Source organism: Suricata suricatta, chromosome 4 (genome assembly GCF_006229205.1).
Source record: "Suricata suricatta isolate VVHF042 chromosome 4, meerkat_22Aug2017_6uvM2_HiC, whole genome shotgun sequence".
NCBI lineage: Eukaryota > Metazoa > Chordata > Mammalia > Carnivora > Herpestidae > Suricata > Suricata suricatta.
The window spans coordinates 899,134-913,450 of record NC_043703.1 but is presented as its reverse complement, the minus strand read 5'-3'; the positions used below and the strand labels follow the sequence as shown (position 1 = coordinate 913,450).

General features: G+C 60.4%; 1 protein-coding gene across 1 annotated transcript in view; it reads left to right on the top strand.

Annotated features, from left to right (window-relative positions):
* ATP11A (ATPase phospholipid transporting 11A) overlaps positions 1–14,317 on the top strand; it is a 51,611-nt gene that overhangs the window by 33,113 nt on the left and 4,181 nt on the right. Inside the window, exons 21-28 of the mRNA XM_029938392.1 lie at positions 152–297; positions 718–777; positions 1,690–1,817; positions 3,710–3,845; positions 4,272–4,295; positions 8,725–8,790; positions 10,175–10,278; positions 13,371–13,536. Of these exons, the coding sequence (XP_029794252.1) occupies positions 152–297; positions 718–777; positions 1,690–1,817; positions 3,710–3,845; positions 4,272–4,295; positions 8,725–8,790; positions 10,175–10,278; positions 13,371–13,536 (830 nt within the window). The remainder of the gene's footprint in view (positions 1–151; positions 298–717; positions 778–1,689; positions 1,818–3,709; positions 3,846–4,271; positions 4,296–8,724; positions 8,791–10,174; positions 10,279–13,370; positions 13,537–14,317) is intronic.

Sequence of the window (14,317 nt, the reverse complement as noted above, 5' to 3'; positions counted from 1 at the left end):
CACGCCTGGCCGCCGAGGCCACCGCTGCCCAGTGAGGCCGGAGGGCCGGGGCGCAGGCACGGGGCCCGCGTGTGCGGGCGGCTCCTGGCCTGCGCCCCCTGTCGCCCTGTGCCGTCTCCCGGCGCGATTTCGAGACCGCGTTTTCTCGCAGGCGTGGTTGGGAAGGAGGGCCGCCAGGCCGCAAGGAACAGTGACTTCGCCATCCCGAAGTTCAAGCACTTGCAGAAGATGCTGCTCGTTCACGGGCATTTTTATTACATCAGAATCTCCGAGCTCGTGCAGTACTTCTTCTACAAGGTAGGAAGGGTCCCCGCGCCGGGCCACACACGCGGGGCAGCGCGCGGCCGTCAGGGGCCGCAGGGACCGTCCGACAGGGAGGCTAGGGAGGGCGTGGGCGCTGGCCTGCGCACAGATCGAGCGTGGAACCAGAAACGTGCACGCGACGTGGCCGCGGCGAGGACGTCCTTCCACAAGCCCTGTGCTTGGACTCGGTCGCGGGCCTGCTCACGCCCACGTGGCTTGCTCCTTCCTCTGCGACCGGCGCCCCCTTGCATTTCTGTTCTCGAGTGACCAGAACGTGTGCTTCGTGCCGGGAAAATGAGAGCCTCGTGAGAGCACAGGGCACTTCGGTCACCGCCTGCAGGGAGGGGGGGTCCCGTGGGCGGCTCAGGGGCCTCGCGGCTGCCGCCTCCCTGACCGGCCTGGCTTCCCTTTCAGAACGTCTGCTTCATCTTCCCCCAGTTTTTATACCAGTTCTTCTGTGGGTTTTCACAACAGGTGAGTCCTCCTGTCTGAGCCCAGGCCTTACCTCCCTTCCGTGGGGGTGATTATGGAGGGGGAGCAGGCCGGCAGGGGTGGGGTCGGGGGGGAACAGGCCGCAGGGGGAGAAGCAGGTTGGCGGGGGGAGCAGGCCGCAGTGGGGAGCAGGCGGGGAGCAGGCAGGGAGCAGGCAGGGAGCAGGCAGGAAGCAGGCCACAGGGTAAGGCGGGGAGCAGGCCGCAGGGGGGGGCAGGCGGGGAGCAGGCACGGGGCAGCAGCCACGGTGGCCCGGTGGCTGCTGTAGGCCTGCCAGCGCTGGCCCTGCCCATGCTCACAAGGGCCGTGGCAAACTTTCCGCCCCGACTGAGAGGGCAGAGCCGCCGCCTGAGACCCCGTCCCGCTGCCCCACCAGCGGCATCTGCACCCTCAGGTGTGCTGGCTGGAGGCCTCTCGCCTGGCCCAGGGGCTCAGCGGCCCCTCGGGCACCCCCTTCCCATCACTCACTGTGCCCACCCGGAGGGGCTGGGACAGATGGCTGTCAACACTGCCAGTTGTTGTTTTTTTAATGTTTAGTTATTGTTGAGAGAGAAAGAGACCGTGTGAGCAGGGGAGGGGCAGAGAGAGAGGGAGACACAGCTCCAGGCTTCGAGCTGTCGGCACAGAGCCCGCCGCGGGGCTCGAACCCACAGACCATGAGATCATGACCCGAGCCGAGGTCGGACATTCAGCCAGCAGCCAGTCGGACGTCCAGCCAGGAGGGACGTTCATCGGGAGGGACTGGGGCGTGCCGCTGTCTGTAGCTGCAGACGCATGGCTCTGTGGACATTCTAGAGCGCTCATGTCTCTGGGCGTTCGCAAATCGAGGAAAACGAGAAGAGTTTGTCGAGACGCCCCGGGGGCTGTTCTCAGTGTGATTTGTCCTTCCCACAGACCCTGTATGACACTGCCTACCTGACCCTGTACAACATCAGCTTCACGTCCCTCCCGATTCTCCTGTACAGCCTCATGGAGCAGCACGTCAGCGTGGACGCGCTCCGGAGAGAGCCTTCCCTGTACAGGTACGGGCCCCGGGGCAGGAGCCGAAGGGCGCGGCGCCTCCGACCCCCGGGAGTCCTCCCCGCCCGCCCCCTCCCCCAGAAGGACTCAACCGCCGGCCTCAGCAGGTGCCCTTGCCGCACCGGAGGTCCTGCCAGAGGAAGCCTCCTGACTGCCGCGCATGTGCCGTGGGTTTAGGTGGAGGGTTCGTGTTGCATTTGAAATGTGCACAGTGAGTCCGTCTGTATCTCACCTGCTTCTTGGCAGTTCTGGAAGGATCCAGGATAAGACATTCTTTTCCCTTGTGACCCCAGTGCATTTATAGGCTACATGATCCTTTAAAAACGAGATATGTTCAGGGGCGCCGGGGGGGCTCAGTCGGTTGAGCGTCCGACTTCAGCTCAGGCCATGATCTCACAGTTCATAGATTTCAGCCCCGCATCGGGCTCTGTGCTGACAGCTCAGAGCCTGGAGCTGCTTCCAATTCTGTGTCTCCCTCCTTCTCTGCCCCTCCTCTACTCGTGCTCTGTCTCTCAAAAACAAACACTAAAAAAAGTGTTTTTTAAACCCAAGTATGTTCTGTTCAGTCAGATGAGAAGAAAAGTTAACAGATCTGATCTCAGAGCACTCTTTTTTGTTAAAAGTATTTTCTAATGACAAGGAAAAGATGTTTTTCTTCTTTTTTCGAGCGGTACCCCAAGATTGCTGGCAGAGTCAGTGTTCGTGTTTTTTGTGGCTTTTTACATTAAATTTCTCCTATGAGACCATTTTAGATCCACGGGTAGTTTTGAGAGCACTCAGATTCCGTGAGCCGGTGCTCACTCTCCCCGGCGGTTAAAGTCTGACCGCTTGTCACAGAGCGTCGGAGCCCCCGGCACCGGCACCCTCCAGCATCTTACCTGCTGCCCCGGGGTTCCTGGTGTGCTTCCGTGGGCGTGAGCACATGGTTGAGCGCGCACACGCGTGTGGCTCCTGTGCCCGCACGGTCAAGACCGCCTGCCAGCCCCTCGGCCCTCATCAGTGTCAGCCGCGGTGCGGGGTGTTGAGGCATCGGAGCCTCAGATCATGACCGTGGCCATGGCCGTGGCCAAAAGCAAGTGTGGAGCCCATGCACAGGTGTCGTAGTGGAGGAGGACATTTGAGGGAACAGAAGACGCTGAGTTGGGCGTCTGGAGGGACCCTGCAGCCGGTCTGTCAGGACCTAACAGGTGTAAGAGACGCCCCAAGAAGTGTGCCACAGGCTTGAGGCCCGCAGCCCGTGCGACGCAGGAACGCACACGGCCTTGGTCCTGGGTCCCTCCCGTTCACGAGCAGAGCGTGAGCATCAGCATCCACCAGGAGAGAGGAGACTGAATGGCATTCACGCCGGGTCACACGGGGCCACTGTCCGGGTGGTCCCGCTCCACCTCAGTGTGTTTGCTCCGTCCACTGAGCCTTGATGTGGTTTCCGGTACAGCAGGCTCGGACCCTAGCTGCCCCAAGCCCTCTCTGGTCCGGGTGTGGTATTGGGGGAGGAGACAAGAGACATGCAGCAGGCGGCCGGTGGGCATGAAGCATGGGACTCGGGACACATGTGGTGGCAGCAGCTGGGAGGAGAGGCCCCCTAGGCCCCACCCAGAGGCCGAGGGAGATCAGAGCCTGTGCCCAGGCCCGGTGCAGGTGCAGAGGGTGTCACAGAGACGGGGATAGACCCGCACAAACGGGGTGGCCACGGCCAGACCTGACCTGGGCACTGCGCCCACATCTCCATGACCCAGTTTCGTAGCTTGGCTGAGCCAGCCGGCTGTGCAGCCTGCGACTGTCCGGTGACATAGGGGGACCTTCCTGGACAGACGGTCACCACAGAGCCTGGGGTGGCCCGGCCCCTGGGAGAGTCTGGTTCTCCTGAAACGCGCTCTCCCCGTTGCTCACGCAGGGACATCGCCAAGAACGCGCTCCTCCGCTGGCGTGCGTTCATTTACTGGACCTTCCTGGGAGTGTTCGACGCCCTGGTGTTTTTCTTTGGTGCTTACTTCATGTTTGAAAACACAACGGTGACCAGCAACGGGCAGGTGAGCACGGAGCCGTCTTGCCGGCCGCTCGGGCCTGGCGCACGGGCACGGGGCAGCGTAGCCGGCGGGGCTCGCGGTGTCCGGGCACCCAGCCACCAAACCCTCTGGGGCCCTGCATGGCTCTGCCCCTGTAGGACGCTCCCACCCCGAGACTCAGACTCGGCGTGACCTGCCCGTCCCGTTACTTGGACCAGTCCTTAACCCGGTCGTTTGGGCACCGCTGATCCCTGTGGGGATCGATTCCGTATTTAACACGGTGCAGTGTGTGTTCCCACGTGTACACCGCCAGGACCTGCCCCCCGCGGTGACACGCCAGCATTCTCTGCTGGCGCTCGGCTCCGGGTGTTTGCATCATCTCTGGGGGTTGCTTTATCGGTATCTTTGCTTTTTTTTCTTTCTGCCACTCGCTTCCCTCCCCACTCTCAGATAATGACCACCAGCACACACATGGTAAGAAACTGCGGGTTTGTCTGTGTGTTTTGGAGTGCACTAAAAATAAAATATTTCTCGAAATATTTTCAAATGTGACTTCCGCTGTGTGCTGTGTCGGTAGAAACAGTGTCCGCTGCTGCTGGCCTCCCGTGGGGCTGGAGCCGCCTCAGGCGCTGTGTCTGCATTTGGTCCTTTGTACGTGGCGTTTCTTCCGGGGGCTCTGTGTCACGGCTGCTGGCGGACTCGGTGGCGCTCTTCAAGTTGATTCCGTGTGCCTGACCTCGCCGTAGCGTGAGGGGCCACCCCCGGTGCAGGAGGCCCGGTGGGGATGTGGCCACGCTGACCCCAGCACTGGCATCCCGGGCAGATGCCTCTGGGCTGAGCGCCTGCCTCTCCCCCGCCTTGTTTCTGGCCCATTCCTTCAGGAGCGCGCCCTCCCCGCCCACTGAGCCCATGGGGACCGATCTGTTCCCTTCTTCTCATTACCTCTCGTCGTAACTCAGGTCAACTTTTACTAAATCGATCTTGAAAATTTTTTACATGTGTTATTTCACTTTTCTGAAACTTTATACTTTTCTAGAATTTGTTCTTTATGTCAGTTGACTTGAACAACTCCTGGATGTCACTGGGCCACGGAGTAGTTACGGAGCCATTGTCCCTCCCTTGGGTCTCCCAGGCTGGGCCCGAAGGAAGCGTCGAGCGTGTATCTTAGGAAGGACTCAGAGATGCCAGGACAGAGGAGGCCCCTCACCCAGTGCCACTTGCACTTGCCTGGTGTTGACAGGGGGAGAGCTAGAGATCAGACCAGGTCACACACACCCACAAGCACCCAGGGTGTTTTTGCAAGACTTGAGTGTTCTTTTGTTTCTGCTGCTCCCAAGCTGCCTTGGTCTTGATGGGACTTAGAGTGATAGGGAGGAGCGGTTTCAGGGGGCGATGGACACGTTCGAAAAGACGTGTGTTGGCCCAGGCCCCCGGGCGTGCCGTGCTGGCCGGTGGGCGTGGCCTGGAGCTGCAGGTCCCTGGGGAGGCCTGGGCAGTGTCTCCTCCTCGTGCTCAAATCCCTGAGCCCTGAGGCTTCAAACCACACCTCCCTCCGGCAGCGGCTTGTGCAGCCACAGGTCAGTCCCGAGGTGCTGTCTCCTCAGGGGCCTCGACCCTCTGCAGAGCCTGGAAGCTGACTTCCAGGCCGGTGCTTTCCCACAGCACCCCTGCGCCCTGCCCCCCCCCCACCTGTACGCACACCTGCGCTCGGGCGTTAGCGCCCGTCCTGCTCGTTAGACTTGGAACAAGGACAGAAGACACAGCCGGCCTCCCTCCCCATCCCAGACCAGCCCGGCACGCACCTTGCATCTCACTGGCTCCGAGCTCCCGGGGGCGCCCCGGCCGCCCTAGCTGGCCTGTCCCGACTAAGGTGGGACATCTTGTCATACAAAACGCCGCTCAGAAGCCTGGTGGTGCTGGGAACCAGCACTCGGGCGGGTGGTGCCAGACGGGGTTTGTGACGGGAGGTGTCTGTTCAGTTACCCATTTGAGAGGGTGCAGGTCTGCGGTTCAGGGGCTCTGTGTAGGACAGGAGCAGCGAGCGCACCCTGGAACGGTCACGAGTGGGGACTCTGTGAGGAGCCCAGGGTGCCCGTCTCCATCCTGCATCTCAAGGAGGACCGGGTCCTGGGACGCTGAGCTGGCCGAGGGCCACTGCATGCAGGCACAAGGCCAAGGTTAAACCTCTGCCACTTCCTTCTGGACCCCCTGTGCCTCTGTGTCTCCAGGTGAAGCCTTTCTCATTTGAGATGGCTTTCTTAAATTCTGGCTGCTTCGGTGGTAAGAGGGTTCGCTCACCCGTGAAACTGAAGATGGGATCACACATAGCCTGGTTCTGTGGAGATTCGGACGTGTGTCTGGTGACTGATGGCGTCCTTGGTCCTTGGGCAGCAGAGGTTTGGCGATGGTAACGTGTGTCTCTGGCCACCCACCCTCCGTGGTCGAGCTCAGCTCGCGGCCCCGGCCCGTTGGTTGTTGGTAGGGGAGGACCTAGGTGAAGGACGCGTCGTTCTGTAGGAACAGTTGTAGATCACATGTCGTGTGGACGGGACAGTCATCAACAACTTTCTTTACAAAGTTCACCTGTGGAGCGTTTTCTCCACGGACACGTGAGCCGAAATCATTTCCCCTTCCGGTGCCACAAGCGAGAACGCTGACCGGTAGTTAACTCCTCCCTGCCGAGCCCCAGGCCGCGCCCAGAGGAGCTGGCGCTGGAGCGCACACGTCAGCGAGCACCGCGCACGGGCCGGACGCAGGGGTGTGAACCGTGTTTTATGGCTGTGATCTTGAGAAAACACAGCTCTGTTTGTTGTGGATATTTTCACACAGAAGAATTAATTTGGTCCCGGTTTCAGGGCTTTTCTGAGCAGAACACTTTCCTACGAGACCAGAGGGCACGGGAGGCTCAGAGGCGCCCGCCTGGGTGTCCGACGTCCTCCCAGAGGGGCTGGAGGGAGAGTGCTGTCGGGAAGTGAGGCCCAGGCTCACCGCGGGGTGGGGGGCGGACCAGGCACTGAGGAGATAAACCCCAGGACACCCTTTCACGTCAGGGACCCTGGTCCTCCTGGGCCTTCCCAGCCCCGACCCCGCAGTCCACATAAACGAGGACCTTGGGAGGGTGTTCGCCCCTGAGGCCCAGGCTGCCTGCTCAGGGCACAGGGACGGCAGAGCCGGCCGTCTTCGCTGCCATGGCTCCCAGCCAGAGCCCCCTGTTCTGGAGTCAGGACGTTGTGTGTTATTGCTACTTGCCGGTGAAATTGGCCCGCACGTGTTGGCGCCCGAGGCATCGGGAGCCCTGACGTGTCACCCCGGCTGCCTAGTCCATCGGCGGGGCTCCGCCCCCATCCATCAGCAAGGCCCCGCCCCCTCGAGGCAGGCTCAGGTGCTCCCTGATGCTTCTTGAAGAGAGAGGGCCATGCTTGCCGTGGAGGGGGGCTGGTCTGCGTGAAGGCCCGGTGTCAGCGTCAGGGTGTCAGGAAGCAGAGGCAGCCCACCTGCTGGGCCCCACGGGGAGTAGGGGGGAGGGGAGGGCCCACACCAGGTTCCAGGCCCCCCGGAGGCCGCCCTCCGCTTCGTCCGAAAACGTGGGCTTCCAGGGAAAACAGGGCAGGTAGGTGGCTATCAAGCTGTGACCCATCTCAGAGTCTAAACTGTTTGCTGCCCCGAAGTGAAGCCTGGGCGAGGCCGCTCTCTCCGGCGAGAGCTCCTCGTCCAGGCGCTGTCGCCTTTGGGGGCTGGGGAGTTCCTGGCCGTGGGGCCGCTCCGTGCCCCCCGCAGGCATCAGTCAGCAGCTCCAGGCAAGAGCCCCGCCTGAGCCCTGCTTCCGTGGGTCCCAGCAGGGACCGGAGCGCACAGGGACGTGTGGTGCAGGCCTGTGGGCCGTCTGCTTGCTGCACAGCGTCCTGACCTGTCCTCAGGTCCTGCCCGCGGCCCCCACCGCACTGATCGCAGCTCGTGGGGGCCGCTTCTGTGGTTGAAGAACAGAAAGCTGTACGCCAGCGTTTTAGTTCTTCGTGAAATGAAGCCGTTTCCTCTTAGACGCACAGGGACGTTCTCGGAGACGCACGGGCCGGGCCGCAGGGTCAGGCAGCACCGATCGTGGGCGGTGAGCGCTCACCCCTGCGCCCGCAAACCTCACTGGGCTGGTCTTTCCCTGGGGGAGGCCTGGGCAGCCGGTAGTTCGTGTCTGTGTCCGTGTCTGTGGCTGAGAAATGTGTCATTCCCGTGACCTGACCCTGCGCTTCCCCACAGGCGGCTCGGCTCGGTTGCAGGGTCTCGGGGGCGGGAATCCGGGCGGGCGATGCTCCCCAGGGCTGCGGGCACGTCTGTGCCCCCGGCCACCCGGGGCCTCTTGCAGCTCTGTCCTGTCTGTCTGCACTTATCCCTCCCCTGGGACTTCCCCGGGAAACCCCGTCCGCACGGCGTCCCGGCTCCCCAGCAAGGCCTTCCTGCGGCGGCCCTTCTTCCAGGGCAGGTGGGGGTTTGCTTCGAGGTCGGACGCTAACAGGCGGGTCTGCTGGGCTCCTTCCCGGGCGCACGAGGCCGGGCCGCGTCTTCCACGTGACGGGCGGGGGACCCCACGCTGCGCACACTCCCTTCCCCGCTCGTGTTTCCTCACCCTCGTTTGCCCTGTCGGGACCGGTGTTCGTGGAGCACCGAGGGGCCATCATCGAGGGGGCGGTGCGGGAAGGGCTGTGAACCCGGAGTCACCGGCCTGGCCCGGGGTCTGGGCACACCGGGGGCGGTGCATTCCCACTCTCTTGCCCAGAGCAGCAGAGTCCCTGTGGCCTTGGGGTCTGGGTGTTGGCGCGCAGGAGCGGCGGGTTGTGTGTCTCACACTCCTGAGTGTGCAAGGGGGACCATGCGTGCTGACTAGACGCTCTTTGGACTGTTCTCCCCACAGATATTTGGAAACTGGACCTTTGGGACGCTGGTGTTCACCGTGATGGTGTTTACGGTAACACTGAAGGTGAGTTCTCGCCACTGACCTGCCTTCTTCAGCCACAGCGGATCCTGCTGGAAGATGCCACCCCCCCCGGTGGTGACCCAGGCCCAAGCCGGGGGACCTGTGCACGCAGCCCAGGCTGGGGGGCCCCCCCATGCACGCAGCCCATGCCAGGGCAGGGGGAGGGGACCGTGCACACAGCCCAGGCCGGGGGCGGGGAGCACTGTGCACACAGCCCGGGCCGGGGGCGGGGAGCACTGTGCACACAGCCCAGGCCGGGGGCGGGGAGCACTGTGCACACAGCCCGGGCCGGGGGCGGGGAGCACTGTGCACACAGCCCAGGCAAGCTCCTGGGCCCCCTAGGGGTGATCGTCTGTCATTTAAGTAAGTCAAGTGCACAACAGCACATGGGCCCACCCAGCATGCAAGCTCCCAGAATTCCACAGGAGGCAAATGAGGGACTGAGCCTTTTCTCTATAAAACGAGTCAGAGTAGAATTCTTTTCAGTGGTAAATAGCCCCACCCCTGCTATAATTAAAATCTACTTTAAAACAAATTAATGTGTTGGGGGCGCCTGGGCAGCTCTGTCAGCTGAGCCTCCAACTTCAGCTCAGGTCATGATCTCACAGTGCGTGGGATCGAGCCCCACGTCAGGCTCTGCACTGCTTGGGATTCTTTTTCCGTCTCTGTTTCTCTGCTCCTCCCTGGCTTGCGCTCTGTCTCAAAAATAAATACTTAAAAACTATATATAGAACAAATTGTGTTGTAGAAAACTCAGTTCTTTTTAAAGTCAAGTCATTTTTTTTTTAAGTTTATTTACTTATTTTGAGAGAGAGTGAGCACACGCGCGCGTGTGTGTGTGTGTGTGCGCGCACACGCGCGTGAGAGCAGGGAGGGGCAGAGAGAGGGAGAGAGGATCCCAAGCAGGCTCTGCGTTGTCAGCACAGAGCCTGTTGTGGGGCTCGATCCCGCAAACCGCGGGATCACGGTCTGAGCTGAGAGCAAGAGTCGGACACCTAATGAGCGGAGCCGCCCCCCAGTCAAGCCAGACTCAGCAGGGGGTGCCCCTCTGACCACCTCTCGCCGTCCGCCCGCGTCTCGGGGTGGCACTCAGTCCGCCGGCGAGCTCCTCAGCGTGACGACACCACGGTGGCTGCCCCCGAGCCTCCTCGTTTGAGAAACAGTAGGGCGCAGGCGCCCTAGGATATGGGCCGTGGTCCCCTTCTTTCTCTCTCAAAGCCCAAGGTTCTGTTTTTCCCAAGCAGTTTTTTTGTGGGCATTTTGGCTAAAATGAAGTTGGTGGGCGTTTTGTGTCTTCCTCATTTTCCGGCTCGCGGTCCCTGCTGCCGCAGCTCCATCCGGCGTGTCCAGGCAGCAGCCGGGCTGACGGCCGCTCGCTTTCTTCCAGCTGGCACTGGACACGCACTACTGGACGTGGATAAACCACTTTGTGATCTGGGGCTCGCTGCTGTTCTACGTCGTCTTCTCCCTCCTCTGGGGAGGGATTATCTGGTATGAGCTGGGTGCATGTTCCCCGTCCCGCGCTCGCTCCCTTCCAGGGCTCGGGCGCGTTTTCTGCACACCGTTCCCGCGGCCGGGCATGGTGCTGGGGCCCGGGGCCGCAGGGGGAGCGAGGCCGAGCGCTCGCCCTTTCTCGGGTCCACGAGCTCCATGAGGCGACGCCAGGAGTCCTGCGGATCAGCCGGGTGCTGCGCAGGGCTCTGGTCCCAGCGGCAGGTCAGGCCAGTCTCCGCAGCAGTCACTGCTGAAACGGGAGCCAGGGAGGAGGCCACCTCCTCGTCACGGGTCACGCACACTCGGTGCTTCCTGGAGCGGGGCCCAGGCTGTGGGTCGACTGGCCAGGCTCCAGCCTCCCCCGGGCCAGCAGCGACGGCTGGGGTCGTGCGGCTCAGCGTGGGCAGGAAGGTCGCCGGGTCTGCTGTGCTGGGCACAGACCTGTGAGCTCGTCGTGCGCAGGACCGTCGGTCCGCAGGGAGGCCGCGGCCGCATCGCTGGCGTGGTGCCTTCTGACGTCTGGCCCTTCCCCGGCACGCTGTGTCCTGCTGTCCCCTCTGCCCAGAATGTCCTTCCCCGCCAGCCCACCGGAGAGCCCCTCTGATCCTCCTTGACGCTTTCCCAGTCCCCCCGGTCACCTGGTCACCTGAGCCTCTGTCCCTGCTCCCATCACGGCACATACTGGACTTTCCCAGTTCTCCTGTGTGCCTCCCACGTCCCCGTGAGCCAGAGCATTTCCTGAGCGTGGGTGGGACAAGGGAGGTGCAGGGGCCGTGACCTGAGGGGTGCCTTCTGTCCTCTCCTCTGTTGGCTCTGAGCACAGCTCTGGGTGATGCAGGCACCCCCCACCCCCACCCCCAGGGCGATGCCCCCAAACCTCTCCCGCCCCCGCCTCCTCTCTGAGCACTGCTGGCCTCTAGTGGCCAGAGCTGTGCACTACATGATCTTCGGGCCGCAAGTGCTGAGATCAGATAGACGGGCTTCTGGTGGTTTCCAGCCCCGCTGCCCCTGCTCGAGGCCGGCGCTGGCCCACGCGGCATCCTGAGCGCCCGTCTGCCCGGCTCGCGAGCCTGGGGCATAAGGACGGTGGACCCAAGTCAGAGTCATGTCCGCTTGCTCCTTCCAGCTGGCGCTGGATGCGGACACACCGCCTTGCCATCTGGGCCCCCGGCTGTTCTGCATCGTCCTCTCCCCCTCTGAGGAGGCTGAGCAGTTGGCTCTTTCCAGGTTCTCCCGGGGAGCCCAGCGTGGACGTTTTCTCTGAATTCTAGATTTGCCTGGGAAGGCGGCTGTTTCATACTATTTTCATGGACAAGATGCCAGTATTTTCCCAGCATCAGCCCTGGGTAGTCAGCTGGCTCTGCTGCCCAGAACCAAGCTTGCCTTCTGCCTGTTCAAAGATTTTTGTTTTATTTTTTATGTTAATTTATTTTTCAGAGAGAGACAGCATGAGCAGGGGAGGGGCAGAGAGAGAGGGAGACAGAGAATCCGAAGCAGGCTCCAGGCTCTGAGCTGTCAGCACAAGCTGGATGCAGGGCTTGAACCCACGAAGCGTGAGATCATGACCTGAGCTGAAGTGTGATGCCCAACCAGGGGCCCCGCCTTCTGCATTTTAATAACCATTGCTTAGGTTAAGATCCTAAGATACAAGAACAAAACAAAGCGGGGGGCGCCTGGGTGGCTCAGTCAGTGAAGCATCTGACTGCAGCTCAGATCACGATCTCACAGTTGGTGGGTTCGAGCCCCGCATAGGTCAGAGCCTGGAGCCTGCTTCAGATTCTGTTTCCCTCTCTCTCTGCCCCTCCCTACCTCATGCTTACTTGCTCGCTCTCTGTCAAAAATAAATAAATTTTTAAAAAAAAAATCTTAAGAATAAAGCAAAACAGAAAAATCTCCTATTTTGATTTTTTAAAATCTTTTTGATTTTGGTTCTGACACAGCTGCCGGACTCCCTCCCCGGTGGGAGGACTCCCTAGAATCCCTTCCTCCTCCCCCGTCCCTTATAGCCGGCTGCTTGTGAGCAGTCAGCAGCACACAGGCCGGGAGTCTTGCAGATGAGTGTAGGTGCCAGAGTCCAGCCTCAGCAGGCTCGGGGTTCCCTGAAGGATGGATGGTGGCGGCACGAGAGAGCCTCAGGTTTCTTTCTGATCACCAGGCAGGCATCTCTGCTCTGTCTGATTCTCTGGCTTTATTTGTAGTGAAAGGTACAAGGAGCAGAAAGAGCAGCGTGTGTTTAGTAAATGATTTCTCATAGATAATTTTTACAATTTTCCAGAACATGGATTCTGCAGAAGTTACAATTCTAATCTTTGTAGTAATGATTGTCATAAAAAACTTTGCTACAGGCACTCACGCTATTATATGGGAAGGGGGGGTATTTTGAAGTGTACATTTTTCCTCTAGGATGCATAAGACCAAGAAGTACAAAACCTCAGGTCTAGCCCTGAGAAAGGAACCTTTAGCCATGAGGCAGACAGCATCATCAGGTGCTTATGAGTGAGGGTCATTAGGCTGTTTATAGCTCTAAGAGAAAGTTCCCAGAAAAACAGGCTTTCAGGAGACATAATGCCTGCTCTCACAGTCCCAAAGATGACGGATACATTTTATTGCAGTAGAGACTTTTACAAAGGCGTCCAGGCCCAGAAGGTAGTCAGTTAATCAGTTAATGGCTCCGCTAGGAGGAAATTTATATGTTGCTTGCCTTAGTCCCATTAGGGTGTATCTAGTTTACTCATCTTTTCCCTGACCAGGTGCAGTCACGGCTCAGGGACAGGGCAGGGGGACAGGCTGCTCCTGACACTAATCAGCAAAGCACTCTGAGGTTTGGGGCCCAAGCAGCAATGAAAGTTTCAAGAGGGTAGATTTTGGGAGCTGTCTGGGGGCAAGAGACCGTGCAAACTTGCCGTCCCCTCACTGGGAATTTTCACTCAGCCGGTGAGTTCAGGCAGCTCCCAACGTGTAGGCGACAGTAGTAAGAGCTCCCGGAACAGGGGCGCTTCTGCAAGCAGAGCAAACAGGCTGCGGCGTCCGCGTCCTCCCGATGCCCTGACCTGCCAACCCGCTGTTTTCTTCTGCCCGTGGCTCTGCAGGCCCTTCCTCAGTTATCAGAGGATGTACTTTGTGTTCATCCAGATGTTGTCCAGCGGCCCCGCCTGGCTGGTCATCATCTTACTCATCACCGTCAGCCTCCTTCCCGACGTTCTCAAGAAAGTCCTGTGCAGGCAGCTGTGGCCCACCGCCACCGAGAAGGTCCAGGTAAGGGCGGCTGGCGGTGGGGCGCGGTGGGGCTCCAAGGGGCGGGGCATGGTGTGGCGGGCGGGGCCCTAGGTGTCCAGCCGGAAGGGGCCCCATGATCACTGTAAGGAGTGCGGGAGAGGTTGGTGTTTGGAAATGTGACCGGTCCAAGTGTTACCGCTGAATCTCGTGACGCCATACAGGATTTTAAACCATTGAGGCTGACGAGCTTTGAGACGACCTGTTAGAGCTAAACAGCTGCCCAGCTGGCACAGAGGGCGGCCGGGTGAGAAGGGTCAAGGCAGCACAGACTACAAATTCTTTTGTGGAAATCTAAAAATGTATTTTTTAATTACATTACTTTGGAGATAAAATAGTTTTATGGATAGTGAATGTGGCCCAGAACGTTAGCATTTATATTGGGAAGTTCTGGTGATTTCTAGGGTCACTTCTTTTCCCCAGTCTCACATGGAGGCCAGCAGGCTGAAATGTGGGTTCAGGAAGGAAGCAGGGTATGCAGAATGCCCGGGCTGGCGTAGGACGCCAGCAGGTGTCACTCCGAGCCACCCCAGCCACTCCGCCTGCTCAGTTCTCAGGGAGGGCATGCCCCCGTGCCCCCGCCCTGTCATGTGCCCATGGAGGTGCAGAAACCTCGTAAGGAGCAGGGAGGGGCCTGCTGGTTGTGCGGAAGCCACAGTGTGCAGTTTCTGCAGGGTTCAAGTCTTCCCTGCTGAGCACAGGTGGTTGTGCAGGTGAGGGGAGACGTGCAGGTGGGGGGACGTGCAGGTGGGGGGACGTGCAG